The sequence below is a fragment of the Scleropages formosus genome, chromosome 18 (genome assembly GCF_900964775.1).
Source record: "Scleropages formosus chromosome 18, fSclFor1.1, whole genome shotgun sequence".
In the NCBI taxonomy this organism is placed as follows: Eukaryota; Metazoa; Chordata; class Actinopteri; order Osteoglossiformes; family Osteoglossidae; genus Scleropages; species Scleropages formosus.
Genome location: NC_041823.1, coordinates 11,848,315 through 11,863,815, shown reverse-complemented (window position 1 = coordinate 11,863,815; position 15,501 = coordinate 11,848,315). Strand labels below are relative to the sequence as shown.

General features: G+C 42.4%; 1 protein-coding gene across 3 annotated transcripts; it reads left to right on the top strand.

Moving 5' to 3' along the window:
• Window positions 1-6,677: 6,677 nt before the first annotated feature.
• Window positions 6,678-15,272, top strand: LOC108927366 (transcription factor Sp4-like). 3 transcript variants are annotated; one of them, XM_029259790.1, is made up of 7 exons: window positions 6,678-7,310; window positions 7,671-7,756; window positions 8,393-8,764; window positions 9,005-9,905; window positions 11,658-11,862; window positions 12,782-12,981; window positions 13,301-15,272. In XM_029259790.1, the coding sequence occupies exons 1-7, from the start codon at window positions 7,304-7,306 to the stop codon at window positions 13,543-13,545; spliced, it is 2,016 nt and encodes a 671-aa protein (XP_029115623.1). In that variant the 5' UTR covers window positions 6,678-7,303; the 3' UTR covers window positions 13,546-15,272. The 3 variants fall into 3 exon arrangements, with proteins under 3 accessions (XP_029115623.1, XP_029115621.1, XP_029115622.1); XM_029259788.1 differs by having other exon boundaries at window positions 8,393-9,905; XM_029259789.1 differs by lacking the exon at window positions 6,678-7,310 and adding an exon at window positions 7,431-7,459 and having other exon boundaries at window positions 8,393-9,905.
• The last annotated feature ends 229 nt before the right edge of the window (window positions 15,273-15,501 follow it).

The window sequence follows — 15,501 nt, the reverse complement described above, 5'->3', positions numbered from 1 at the left end:
CCTGTATGGGACAAGCGGTTCAGAAAATGTGTGTGTATAAAATAACCATATAGTTATAAAAACTATAAGAATATTTTTAAATAATTACATATAGGTGATGCAAAAACCAGAAGTTAGAACACTATGGCTGCAGAAAACTAATCCATTAGTTCTTAATTATTTCATTTTTATATTGAAATTATTGAATTTGGCAGACAAACCGTATTTCTCTGCTTTGCATAAATTAAGCTGAATAAGAACAGCTTCAGCATACATATTTAAGCATTTCTAGCTTTTATTGACCAGTGTGGAGTTGATACTCCTCAGCACACAAACCAAGAGCACCTTGTACTGACCTGTTTCGAGATATCTTAATATCACACTATTAATGTAAAATATCATGAGAGGAGAGTCAAACTGTAACTGTAATAACAATAGTCGAGAATTTTGTTAGGTTTAAAATATGTCATGGAATAAAATAACTGTATAATCGTATACTCATTTTACACAGTAACTGAACCGCGCTTGGTTTCCAGTAGCCCATACACACAGTTCTGACCAGGACCATGGTGTATGCATATTAAAGGCATTTTACAAGGCCTCCTGAACACCTGCAATCTCCCACACCGTTGGGCTCTGGAAAGCTAAAACATAAATCATTGTTTGTGGGTGGAATACCTCATTAAATGCATTCCACTTGTGGTGCTATTTAAAAACTCCAAAGAGTACACTCTGCCCTGCCCCAGCTATGGTAAATTTGGTGTAGCTTGCAATACTATTATTATAATGACAACTTCTTTGCTTAGCTGAACTTTTAACATATATGACTTTCACATTTTTGTATCTGGCTGTTTTTACTTAAAAAGAAACACGGCGAATACCTCGATCCCTGTTATCCCATTTAAAAAATAACTGTTTATTCTGTTTGACTTAACACTGAAGTAATTCAGTCTCTATAAGTTGTAATTTTTATACTACTATTGAATATACGACAAAATCAATTACAAAAAAACAGCCACTACGTATCGTGTCAGTTGAAAGTAGAATAGTGAATGAACCTTTTTTTCTCTCCCAGGTTATGAGGGTGTTTACCCAGTGTGATATAAGAGCCTTAAGGCATGAGGGTTAGGACAAGACTTCAGCCACTTCGCACTATGTCCCCCTCGGGAAAAGCTGACAGTTGCCTGCTCGTAAAAAAAGGTACATTACTGCTGCTTCACACAAATTTGTAAAACCGTGTCATTAAAAAGCCCTTAAGAGACTCAAAATATCAAAAATGTGTTTCATAGTTAGCCATCTAAGAATCAAGTTATGTCGAATTTAAATTTGTGGTTAAAGGTTTTTGTCTGTAAGGCTGAGTAAAGTGATTCTGATTGTGCATTTCTCTGTAGCTTTTCCCTGTCTAACTTAACCCAATATGAAACTTGTGAAATTTTCTTAAGTGGCTTAGAAAGGCGGTTGACATGCTACACTTACATAACGGAGGACAGTGTTTTAAAATGAACTGTCGAAAAAAGCATCTATCCCATGTCTCTGGGGTGTAGGTTGTATCAATCAGTACATGCCTTCGGGTGTTAACCAGATCCTTAATTATAGGCCTAAGTAATTTGCTCATTCAACTTTGTCACTTTCCATGTGCAGAAACGTCATATTATCTCAAACCAGTGCGATGTGAGAAGACCCCACATTGTGTCCTGCAGTCATAACACATCAATGAGCTGGGGAACCATTTGCTGCTATCAGCCGGTCATACTGTATGTATAGAAAACTAAATATGTTAGCATGACAGAAAATGCTGGCAGTGATTTGTTAGTGTGATGATAAACATCTCGCTCAACATATGAAATGAATGAACTGGTTTACCAGAAAGAAATGTGGCTACAGATGAAAAAACTAAAAGGTAGACATTACACATAGCAATTAGAAAAAAATTAGCAAAATCCACAGATCAGTATGGTTGTCCATCCATCCATCGTCAACGACCGCTGGTCCTGAGCGGGGTGGCACCAAGCTGGAGCTGTACCTGGCAACACGGGGTTCAGGGGACACGCGCAGGACGGGATGCTTGTCCGTCTCAAGGCACCCCAAGTAGGGCTCGAACCCTAGAACCGCCCCCCAGCGGGCACCACCTGAACCCCCCGTACCACCGTGATTGCTTAAACCATAAACAGATAAAGAGATATAAGCTAGTGCAATATGGGATAAATGAGTAGTAACTCTACAACACTGGGCACTTGAATCAGTACTTCAAATAAAACTCAAAACAAACAGGCACACACCAGCTGAAGCTGCTTGTCCCAAGCAGGGGCACGGCAGGCCAGAGCCGAACCCGGCAGCACAGGGCATAAGGCTGGAGGGGGAAGGGACACACCCGGGACAGGACGCCAGTCCATCACAAGGCACTCCCAGCACGTTGTTGTCTCATGTAAGAATTGTGTTCCTTATACCAGGTTATTGACACGTTCCGCCTTGGAATGTCTTGAATCGACTGATCAAGCAATCGATTTATCAATTGATTAATTGATTTAAAAAGCAAAATGATGCAACCCACCAAGCAAGAGGGACACACCTTACCTACGTACATGTGTGTCAGTGGCTAAAGAACACAGAAGAAAGGATTTAGCCAGGATCACTTCTGGATTTTCAGTCCCTTTCCAAGTTCTATTTAAATAAAACTAGTTGGCACTAGTTGTCCTGGGCCTGGCAGAAGGGCCTGCGAATGCAAACACCTGCCAGCGCTGGGACAATTTAAATACCAGTTGCATTAACAGCAGAGTCAAGCTGGCTAATTGTGGAAGAATCCTTCGCTTGACGTGCAGCTGCTTCCATTGTTTTTTTCTTTCCAGTGTCTTGGAGAGTCAGTCGCTCGTGTTCCGCGCGAAAAGACCACGACTCTGCCCCCTTCAGGCTGCTTTTGGAACTTCTACTCAAATACCTGAAAGCGCTATGAGGTCATTTACCTCCATATATCCCCATCCATGCAAAATATCCCAGTAACGGGAAATCTATTTATGTGTTCTTTCATCTTGTCGTGTTAAATAAAACAGTTTGTTGGTCACATAACAATTGTACGAAAACTGTTGCACATAACCAGAAAACAAAGCAAAGGCTTTGTTCTTTTGTTTTTTTTTTTTTCATGAAAATAAGCTTTGAAGTTCTTCACAAAACGTGTTTCTGCTTATTTTAACAATCTTTTCGTACTTTTTTATTTTCAATAATTTTTTAAAAAACTTAACATTTTTTTGCTCTCCTTTGAATAATTTTATTTTTAAAAGCAACAAAGTAGCGGTTTAGTACAATACAGACCTTTGTGAAGTGACAGAGACGCCGGATGTTTGAGCACGGCGCCATGTGCCAAAATGTCCACAAGAGGGCATCGTTGTAACACCAGGATTTTAGCATTAGACTTCTGACGTTAGCTATTTTCTTCAGAAATTTGATTTTCAAAACTATAGTTTAGGAGTTTTAACACGTCTTACTCATGATTAAAAATGGTTTACCAATAAAAGAATTTAGACTGCTTCTGTTGGATTACTTCATGGACAGAAAGCATGTAAGAAATGAAAAAGTGTGATCAAGGTTACATTTCTCTCTCACTCACTCACTTTCAGTAACTGCTTTTCCTGGTCAGGGTCGCGGTGGTCTGGAGCCTATCTCGAAATCACTGGGCGCAAGGCAAGGGGAGTACACTTTGCACGACACGTCAATGCATCGCGTTTATTTAAATAGTCTGCATGTTCTCCTCGTGTCTGCGTGGGTTTCCACCAGGTGCTCTGGTTTCCTCCCACACTCCGAAGACATGCTGTTCAGGTTCCCCCATAGTGTGTGAGTGACACAGAGAGAGTGTGTTCCACTGATGTATGGATGAGTGACCCAGTGTAAGTAGTGTATCTAGCAGTGTAAGCTACCTTGGTGAATAAGGTGTGTGGGCTGATAACACTACATAGAGTTCATTGGAAGTCGCTTTGGAGAAAAGTGTCTGCTAAATAAATAAATGTAAATGTAATGTAAATAAAAAAGTAATAAAAATGTGCTTGCTTCCTTAACAGCTTTGATGCTTCATGGTGGAAATCTGGATTCACAGTTTGTAGGGAGGAAATCCAGCAGGATATAGTGTCACCTCACAGATAGTCTCAGTCTCATACAGACCCATTACTCACATAACAGTGTTGATTTATTCTGCCAAATCATCCCTTTAGGTAAATTCCCACTGTGGGATGTCTAAAACGGTTCCTTCATATAGAAAAAATGTTAAATGACAAAATAAAGGTTATTTTATACATGACATTGACAACACTAATATAACTGTAACAAAAGCTAACTTGTATTTTAATGCAATTGTCTTTTAATGGTGTTCATTCATCCATTCATTATCAGTAACTGCTTGTTCAACACCCTGGATGGAGTTCTTTTGATAATTTGGCTCAGAAACATGTATGATGTATAGAAATGTATGATGTAAAGTTCACAAGATCACTGCCTGCTGCTCACTCCGTAAAGCATGGAAACACCAAGTGCTGTTTAGGGTTAAAAATAAACATTTCCCTTGCTCTCCTGCTGCAGGGCCCTTGCACAAGACACTTACCCTAAACTGACACAGTAAAAACCACCCTGGTGAATATACAGGTAAATTATTGTAAGCAGGTAAACATTGCAAGTCACTTTGAAGAAAAGGGACAGCTAAAAAAATTAATAATAATCATAGTGTTAAATTTCAGTTGTGATATTTACTCTAGTGTTGTTATTGCTTGAGATCATCAGTGTGATATGAATTACAGTTTGATTCACTCTACTTGGTTTTGTTATGGAAGATGCAAAGTGTTGAGCTGCTTTGCAGAGTGAAAGACACAGAAGGCAGTGAACAAAAAGCCTGTTGTGCACATACAATGACTAGGTAATCGAGCAAAAGTGTTGTTGTACTGAATAATAACCCTGTTGTAAAAAAAGGAGTTTATTTTCATAAGCTGTTGCAGAGAGTTTTTTTTTTTTCTTGTTGTATAAATCCCCATTATATAAGGGATGAGAGTAATCAACATCAGTTGGGCTCATGTTGGGTACCTGAAAAACTTATAAAAACAGTAAAGCAAACTGCGGCTCTTATGGTCTGTGTGCAGGTGAATTTTACATCCTTTATTGCGTAACACACAGTGACATTTACCTGGAGGGTTGCAGAAGTCACTGATTTTTAAATGAGCAATCTGATTTCCTTTCTGGTTTCTTTCTAAACTACTGTGAGTATAGTTATACAACTCTATTCGTTCACATTTTTGCTTGCTATTTAACATTTATGACTGAATTATAAGCACATATTTTATAAAGTTCTTGTGTTACATATATTAACTATATTTTAAAAAATACAAATGTACATGCAAAAGGGAACATGGTGGTGCAGTGGGTTGGACCGCAGTCCTGTTCTCCGGTGGGTCTAGTGTTTGAATCCTGCTTGGGGTGCCTTGTGACGGACTGGCATCCCGTCCTGGGTGTGTCCCCTCCCCCTCCGGCCTTACGCCCTGTGTTGCTGGGTTAGGCTCTGGTTCCCCGCAACCCCATATGGGACAAGCGGTTCAGAAAGTGTGGGTGTGAAATGTGCATGCAAGTATACAAAAATAAACTGATGCAGCTCTCCACAGTGAGAAATAAGCACCAGGAAGAGGAGTATAAACAGCTGTCAAATAAAGCTCTTTTTAAAAGTAAAATACCCTTAATGAGCTCCTTGCTAACAAGATTAAACCCACTTTTATTTGCTACAATAATAAACATCGAGTTAACAGATGGAATCACATTAAAGTGAAGAAAACATAAAAATTTTACTATCTCCAGCAAGGTGGCACAGTTGTGTACCAGGGTGCCGCTACTGCCTTACAGCACCCAGGTTGTTTAGGCTTAGGTTTGAATCTGGTTCAGTCTGTGTGGATTTTGTATGTACACCCCTCTGGGTTTTTCCTTGCGTGCTCTGGTTTCCTGCCACATTTCAAAGACATCCAGTTCAGGTGAACTGGCAACGCTAAATTACCCATAGCGTGTCAATGTAATGTGTAAGGCTACCTGAGGTGGACTACCACCCAGTCAAGGGTGTACCCCCTCCCCCGAGCCTTGCACCCACTGATTCCAGGATAGGCTCCTGACTACTGTGACCATGACCAGAACCACACACTGACTGTCTGAAAGCACTCGCCCTGAGTGGGGTCACGGCAAACCGGAACCTAACCCAGCAACACAGGGCACAAGGCCGGAGGGGGAGGGGACACACCCCGGACGGGATGCCAGTCCGCCGCAGGGCACCCCAAGCAGGACTCGACCTCCAGACCTGCTACACAGCAGGACCCAGCCAGGCCCGCTGCACCACTGTGCCACCACACCCCAGGTGACTAGAACCAGCAACCAGACACTCACTAGCAAAACTGAGTATCTTCAGCAGCTCACTGCTCTGCACAAGGTTTCTGTACAGTAAGATTGCTCCTCCTCCCTCTTCTTCTCTTTGCCCAACCCTCACTACATTTGAAATACCGCCCTTTCATTTTCCCTCTCAATCAAACTTGATCCTCGGGCACCGCCTCCCTTTGCATTGCACCACGGGAATCGAAGTCCTTTTCTCAATTCAAACCCAGCGAGTGCATCGAACCCGACAAAATACAACTCCCATGTCAACGTTCGCAAATAAGACTCCTTTATCCAATCAGAGCTTGGGGGCGGGACGTCTACCCTCTACAATTATAGCAATGCTTTCTGTCAAGATATAGATTTCTTAAATACTCAGATATATCTTTAGGCATAGTATTTTGTTCTCCATGCTACTTATTGCAAGGATAAAGCAGCTATCCTAAAAACTTAGACTGGCCGAGTCGACATCTTCGACGGGCTTTTTGATGGGTGTTGATGTTCGTGTGCAGCAGCAGGCTAGTAGTAGCTAGCGATGTGGAGGCAACGGGAGTAGGTGGATCTTCAAGAGGAGGCAGCGGTCGAAATGGCGCTCGCTTATGCATTATATTCATGTAAAAAGGATTAGCGCAGATTAGCGGAAGTGTAGAGGCGGCGTGGCTCCGTGCGGACAGGCGAGGAGGTCGCGCCCGCTTTGTGCTCCTTTATCTCGAGGGGGGGTCTAGCCGTTGCGCGGCGCTTTGGTACCGCCCTTCCTGACAGGAGGGACCTTCGGCAGCGACACAGGAATCTGATTATAGCGGCCGGAGGAGCGACGCCACAGCCCCGCAGCAGCCATTCGTGGAAAATAGGCCGTCCTTCTGCGGGCTTCAGCCAGCCTCTGAATCCGTATCGTCCGGCCTTCTTCCTTGAACAACTCCTCTCCGCTCGGTTTTATTAATGCGGGATGAGTGGTACGTCGCCCTCCCCCGGCCCGTCTCCACCCCTCCGCTTTCCTGCACACCCCTCCGCCACTATTCTGACACAAAAAAACAATTATTTCTGTTTATTTCTCACACTGACTTGTGGGCTTTTTTTCCGTGCTCGAAATGCACACGTTGTGGTATGTAAGCTAGCCACTTTAAAATCGTTTAAAAACTGCGTTTCTTCGGCTACCTTTCTAAAATATTTTGATCATTTCCAGTGAAAATAATCTCTCGCTAGCTAAGTTTTCTTTCCCACTTTTTTGAAACGGCGTCGAAGGGCTCTGATGTTTTTTTTTTTTTTTTTTTTTTTAACTGTTTCTGTAGATGAAACGTTATTTCTTTTCGCAGATCAAAAGAAGGAAGCGATGGCCACGGAGGGAGGGAAGGCATCTGCTGGTGATTATGGTAATAAAGGCAAAACTTCTGGATCACAGGTAGCTAAACAAGTGTTATTAAAAGCATTTCGTTTCCACCCAGATGCACAGTTTATAACACTTCCTGCTTTCGTGTCACGAGCGGAGAGGTGTGGTATAATATACTTCTGCTCATTTATACACTCATGATGAAGAAATAAAGCTTTGCTGCCAGCGGTGTGTGTGTACGGGAGAAGAGAAACCTGTTACAGGGAAGAGCACGTGATACCTTTTGATTAAGTTTAAATATATAATATGTGATAAGCATAAAATTCGCAAACTCCAGCATGACAAGTTAAGAAAAATGCGTTTTGATTGAAGACTGGCGCCTCTGCGGTTATAATAAATAATATACCTTTTCTTAGCAGATTTTAATTCGAAATAATTTTTGCATAATATGAACTTTCCATCGTCATGATCGTCTTGAATTACCTTAAGTGAAACTACGTTTTGGAGCCCAGCGCGTGTGCATGTTTATGAAACGGAAGCGTTGGCCTGGATGTTGCATGTGACACAAGTTCAAAACCACTGTTTATTAAGGATCCGTACAATTAAAGCAAGGCTCTTTTTTTTTTTTTTTTTTTTTTTAATGCACACCCACTCGGGTCCGGTGATCCCGCCCACAATGAGCGCTCTGTCTCCTCCGTGTCGGTACAGGACGCCCAGCCGTCCCCCTTGGCTCTGCTCGCCGCCACATGCAGCAAAATAGGCGGCGCTCCGGGCGACGGCCAGGCGGGAGGGGGGCAGCCGCAGCAGATTATCATCGACCCCGGCCAGGGACTTGTGCAGCTGCAGCCCCAGCCCCAGCCGCTGGAGCTCGTCACCGCACAGCTCGCCGGGAGCGGCTGGCAGATCGTGGCCGCGTCACCCGCCATTACGAAGGAGCCCGTAACCCCGGCTGGCGCGCAGGTGTCGGGTGGCACCGCGGATAACAATGAGGGCACCCCGGGCAGAAAGGGCAAAGCGATCGGCCCTAGTCATGCAGCGGCGGCGGGACAGCAGCAGCAGCAGCAATTACAGGTCATTCAGGTACAGAGCATGCCGAACCCTTCGGCTTCGGGCAGCATCCAGTATGAGGTGATTCCGCAGATTCAGGCCGTAGACGGCCAGCTGACACTGCAGTCGGAGCCGATTCATCTCGCCGGAAGTAACCAGGCGCTCTTCGCCTCTGCTCAAAGGGCCGCTTCTTCGGCCGGCCTCGTCTCTCAGAATGTTCCGAACCGGGTGATCCCTTTCCAACTGCGTCCCGACGTGTCTCTCCCTGTTCAGCTGCAGACGCTCCCGGGCGCCCAGGCTCAGGTGGTGACCACGCTGCCAATTAACATAGGCGGAGTCACTCTGGCTCTGCCTGTGATCAACAGCGTGCCTACTGGCGGTGGGCCGGTCCAGCTGGTGCAGCCCACCGACGGGGGGATGTCCAACGGGAGTCAGCTTGTGGCCACGCCCCTCTCCACATCCGTCTCCGCGACAACGGAGTCCGCCGGCAACTCCACCTGTAGCGCTGCTGCCGCCAGGAGCGACTGCTCAGCGGAGGGCGGACTGTTAAATACGACGCCGTCGGCCGCCGAGAGCGCGGTGGAGCAGGAGGCGCAGGACCAGCAGGCGTCTGATTGTGAAGCGCAGAGCTCGAGCCAGGTGCAGACGAACGGGATCGCGCCAGCGCAGGACCACGCCGGCCAGCTCCAGCAAGTGCAGATCGTCGGGCAGCCCGTCCTGCAGCAGATCCAAATCCACCAGCCTCAGCAACATCTCATCCAGGGACTCCCGCAGCAGGCCATCCAGCTGCAGCCGGGCCAGACCATCCAGGCGCAGCCCTTGCAGAACGTGCAGCTGCAGGCGGTGCAGAGTCCCGCGCAGGTCTTCATTCGTGCGCCCACCTTGACCCCCTCGGGCCAGATCAGCTGGCAGACGGTGCAGCTGCAGAACCTCCAGGGCCTGCAGAGCGTGCAGGTGCAGAACGCCGGGGTGCCGCAGCAGTTAACGCTGACACCGGTGACGGCGGGCGCGAGCGGCGGCGCGTTCGCACAGATCGCGCCGCTCGCAATCGGCAGCGCTCCCATCACCCTGAACGCCGCGCAGCTCACCTCAGTGCCCAATATTCAGACCCTGAACATCGCGAACCTGGGGGCCGCGGGGGTGCAGCTTCAGGGAGTTCCGGTCACGATCACAGGTAAGACGTCGCCCCACAGGTGTAATCTTCAGATCAGCTTCCTTTCTATCTATCATGTCGCTATGCGGAGAACTATTAATACATGGTATCGTTTGCGAATTATATAATAAGGTGATTTTCTATACGCAGTGGGAAAGATGAGATTATTCCTTAGGGAAGCTTTTTATTCAAGAATAAAGGGGCTTAGGTTTTCCGCAAGAATACATTTGCTGTTGTTTTTGGTGTCAGCGATTGCAGAATTTGTGTTTTTGTTTGATGTGTTGTATACCGTTTTTTTTACGGTGGTAAAGCTGAAGAAACTTTTTGTGACACAGCAGATAGTTTTGAGTTGCTGGATCCTGGCTTTGTAGAGTTTGTAACTAGTTATTTTCAATATTTTAAATTCAGTAGGTAGGATAGTGGTGAGGTCTGGTGTCTTACAATGTAAAGGTTTCTGGTTCAAATCCCTCTGCTGCAGTAGCACCTATAAATATAATGAATGTACTTTCTTTTAAATGTATACTGTAAGAATTAACTGCTCTAAAAATGGGTAAATCGTTATAAACTTCATTGTTGCACATTGTAGCTGAATTGGCAAAATAAAGATTAATAGTAAAAAGTACTTGTGAATAGCACTGTATGTTTGTGTTAATAAAAAATAGGATTTTCATCCATTGTCTAAATGTATTGTTTATGATAACAAATATACTGTGATCAGAGCTTTTTGCAAATTACAGCTAAGACATAAAGCTCATAGCCTTTATGGACTTTTGTTCAGGTAGGAATGTGTGAAATTGGCTTGTTAGATTTGGGTCTTGTGTTAATGTTTTGATGTTGCACGCTGTTGCACACACTGCCAGCTGATTGGCTGTTGGATAGCTCTTACTTGACCAATCAGAAGCTGCTCTGCAACTTCTGTCATTCCTTCCAAGCAAAGCTGATTTAAAAAATAAATTTATCTTCTGTTTTTCTTGCATGTCACTTCTGATCAGTTTTCTTTCTCTGTTACATTGTTTAATTTTTGTGTAGCAGTTACTTTGAAAGATAAGTAGTCTTATAAATCTGTAATATATTTTCACTGAAAACTGCTGGTGATTATCAAAGTATCTTTATGTATTGTGGGTATTTTGTACTTTGTGCTAAAATAGCATTATGGACTTGAAGATCTGAGGCTATTGTATCATTCATGTAATATTGAAGTATGTTAAGTGTAATTTAAAAAAAATGTTAAGTTTCATTTCTTAAAATGTTTGAAATCTTTCACTATCTATCATCAGATAAAAATACCAGTGGTCATATAGATTTAATTGTTCCATGGTCAAAAACAGTAACAAGATAATATGTCAGTAGACAGACATGTATTGTATTTTCACACGTGAAAGTAAAATATAAATGTGTTAACACATATCAAGACAAAAATGTATTGGTAATTTTTATTATTTTGGTAGGTAGTTTGCACCTAACAATATTTAACACATTCATATAGCTGGATGTTTTACTGGGTCAGTTTAGGGTGTGTATATTGCTTCTGAGTACTACAGCAATAGCAGGGAGCGGGACTCCAATCATCAGCCTTTAGGTCACATGTCCATTTCCTAACCCCTACCACCTTATTATGAAAATGATTGAGACATGACAATATTCCAGTGTGTCTGTTGAAGGTAATTACAGTGCTGCTCTTCTACAGGCACAAGTTAGGAGTGATAGTGTGAATCACCAGTTCAGGTTCACCTCCATGCTAAGTACAGGCATTGTGGGCTTTGCTTGTTCCAGGACAGCAGCAGAGCCAGGATGGCGTGAAGGTGCAACCTACACCTGTGACGGTGGCCATGGGGAACATGAGCGCTGTTAGTCCAGACCAGATCGCCCAAGTCCAGATACAACAGAACCAGACCACCTCAGACCAGGAAGTGCAGCCCAGCAAGAGGCTCCGTCGGGTGGCCTGCTCTTGCCCAAACTGCCGGGATGGAGAGGGGAGGCAAGTTCTTTCCTTTCCCACATTAGATTTGCAGCAGTGATTATGGTGTGGATGTTGTCATCAGGACAGTGCTAGGCGCTACATTAAATTACAGAAAAGCACGTGCAGCACAACAAGGTTCTTACCGAGAGTTTATAAAGTAGCTGAATGTGATGGTTTGAGGAACACAAAGCCTTTTTAAAAGCTGAATTTTTTCCACTTTATTTCAGATTCAAAAAGTAATCTTTGTAGTGAGAAATAACGTTAATAGTGTCCATAAAACTGTATTTGCTGCATGTATTGTGTATTTGTGTGTCTTGTGCCTCTTGTTTTGCAATTCAGACAAAAACATATTTTATTATTATCTGTCCAACTGACATCTTTTACCAAGGTAACTTAGTATGTCAGCCTTGAGTAATACATTAGTGCTATCCAGAGGGACAAATGTATTTCCATTTCACTATTGGCAAAATGTATCTGCCTGTTTGTCTGTACTCACAGAAAGGTCATTTTGAATTGAATTTTAAAACGAGCATCTAAGTAATCTTTAAAAATCTATGACAAGCTTCTGGGCTGTGGGTTTAGATGTGGGTTTGAATCCAGCTCAGTCTTTGTGGCGTTTGCATGTTTTGCTCATATTTGCAAAGGTTTTCTCCTTGGCGCTCTGCTTTAAATCCACAGTCCAAAGACGTGCGTATGTGTATGAGAGAGATTGCCATTTGATGGGCTGGTATCCCATCCAGGGTGTGCCATCATGCCTCACATCCCTATGTTTCTGGGTTAGTTTCTTCATCACTGCAGTCCTGAGCTGGATAAGTGGTTATTAATAAGGGATGGATGAATGGATGGATGGAGGGTTCAGGAGAATGACCATTCAAGTGAGGTGGTCATCAGGTGTGCTCACCTGGTGTGTTTTTTTTTTTTTTTTTTTTGGCCTCAGAAACAGCAGTGAGCCAGGGAAGAAGAAGCAGCACATCTGCCACATGGAAGGCTGTGGGAAGGTGTATGGGAAGACATCACACCTGCGGGCACACCTGCGCTGGCACACGGGTGAGCGGCCCTTTGTTTGCAACTGGATCTTCTGCGGAAAGAGGTTCACCAGGAGTGACGAGCTGCAGCGACATCGTCGGACGCACACTGGTAAGGGAGATGCACACACGCAGACACGAGTGTAGGAACAATTTATGTTTTTTTATTTTATTAAAAATGTATTTTAAAAAGTTACAGCTTTATTTGATGTTTTCACAGAATGTAATGCTTAATTTAGAGATCTTTACTATTTTACTTTTTTGTTTTACTGTAAGTGATTTTGGATTTACAAAAAATGGAGTTACAAGTAGACTTTTGGTCCCAGTTGTATTTGTATGCCAAGGAATACAACATTTTTGATACTTTAATTGCATACTATAGAAAATGTATGATGATGATTTAATTTAACTTCATTATCCTCGCTGTGTAGGAGAGAAGAGATTTGAGTGTCCGGAATGTTCCAAGAGGTTCATGAGAAGTGACCACCTGTCTAAGCACATCAAGACCCACCAGAACAAGAAAGGGGGTGCAGCATTGGCCATTGTCACTACAGAGGACATGGAGGAGACTGTCAATGAGGTGCTGGGCTCTCCGGCAATGGTGGCCTCCGTATCGCTCTCCCAGGACTCAGACCCGGCTACGCCCAACACTGCCAATAACATAGATGAGTTCTAGCCAATCCGCGTCCTGACCCAGGGCACCGTTCACCATTTTGCACGTAGTAATTGCATATCTTTCAACACATGAAGTGGACTAGAGATAAGAGAGAAATGCATTTCAGACAATTTTATGAGTTTAAAATGATATTGATAAGTGATGTCTGTATTAATGAGTAAGATAAGCACAAAGAGAATGGTTAAGTGTGAAGAGCTATACCAATATGAATAGTCAGTTTTGTAGGAAAACAAAATCTACTTCTATGCACCGAATGTATTTCTGCTTTTGACTGAAATATTTGTTGAGTATATGAGGTGTGTTTTTTTTTTTTTTTTTTTTTTTTTCCTTTTAGTTTTTTTAAAGGAGTCACATGTGGTTCCAGTCATTAATCAGGTTAAATGGTTCAGGTGCAGAAAGGTTAAAGAGTTTAAGGTACAAGAAGGCAGTTAACATGTTACAGGTTGAAGGTCAGAAGCACCAGATAGAATTATCTTTACAGCTGTCAAGTGGGTTATGTATTAAAACAGAGGTAACTTAAATATATGGGCCTCTGAATGTTTTATTGAAGAAGAAAATTTTATTGAAAGCTCTTACATTTGTCTTTATGACAAACTGATCATTATAGATTACTTATTATGAGAATATAAAAAATGTAATTTAAACTCTTCAATCAAGAGTTAACTAGTTCCTTTTGTATAACAATAATGTTTAAAATGAAGTAAAAGCACACATTAAATCAACAAAAAGTACTTGGAATAAAAAAATTTTGGAAATATGGACATTTTAATATTTTGATGGCATACTTGAGACAGATTTAGCAAGAGATACTATAAAGACAATCTTGAAATCATGTTTACATTAGTGGAAAGCATTGTGTTGTTATGTGAAAAGCAGGCATTGCTCTGTTGAGCTGAGTAAGATGTGTGCGTTGAGATATACGTGTTACTAGGCACATCCACATATGCGTGTATATGTATGTGTCAATTTTTTCAGTTTTTTTGAGCTATTCAATTACATGGTATGTACTACTATGCCTTAATATATATATGTACGCACACACTGTAAGTGTGTGTGTGTGTGTGTGTGTGTGTGTGTATAGATGTTTATATATATATACACACATGTAAATATAATACGCATACTGCAGATTCAGTCATGCCCTCGAGCTTGTGGGAGGTAGTCTCCAGTGAATAGCTTTATTCCTGGAGGGCACTGCCTGAATCCACTGCTGTGTACTTCTAAGGGATGTATAATACCACCCCATACCGAAGAAGCTGCAGCTGCACCTAAGGGAATAGGCGTGCAATAATGTACTGTATGTTGAAGTAAATCTTTTGAATGCTTTTTTGTTGTTCCTTTCTTCTTGTTGCAATTTTGATGCCACTTGTCTTGCTTTGTTGTAGAGCGGACCATTTACCACTTTGATATTATTATAAATTGCTTCTGTGTTTGTCTAGATATTCGGTATCTTCCTCCTACTTTTGTTCATATTTGGGAAGCAGTAGATGACCTTGCATTGCTAATTTATTATTTATCTTTATTTTTAAGATTTGCCTTTGCAAATTTAAAACCGTGTATAGTGAGCTGTTGTCGGGAGATTGTGCAGCATGTTTTTATTTCTGCTTATTGTAAAGATTTATTTTAATCCTTGTGATCCTTATGTATGTGTAGTCTTAGCATCTGTTTATCCAAGCTTTTTCTTACACATTTAAAAAGTAAAAAGAAAAAAAATTGATACCAAAATAATTCAGATGGCTTTCGTAACATTTTGTGTGACATTTAATATTTTCTAGTGACATCTCATTTGTAAATCTTTTTCTAAAAACTTTCGTTTGTGTCACCATGATGTTTAATATGTATTTTTTGCAAGAAAAGCCTAAAAACTTCAATTTCTTGACGTTTTTAAACCAATGAATTTGTACAAAAGTGTTTTGTCAATGAAAAAATAAGGTTGCCTGCATAATTTGCAACTAA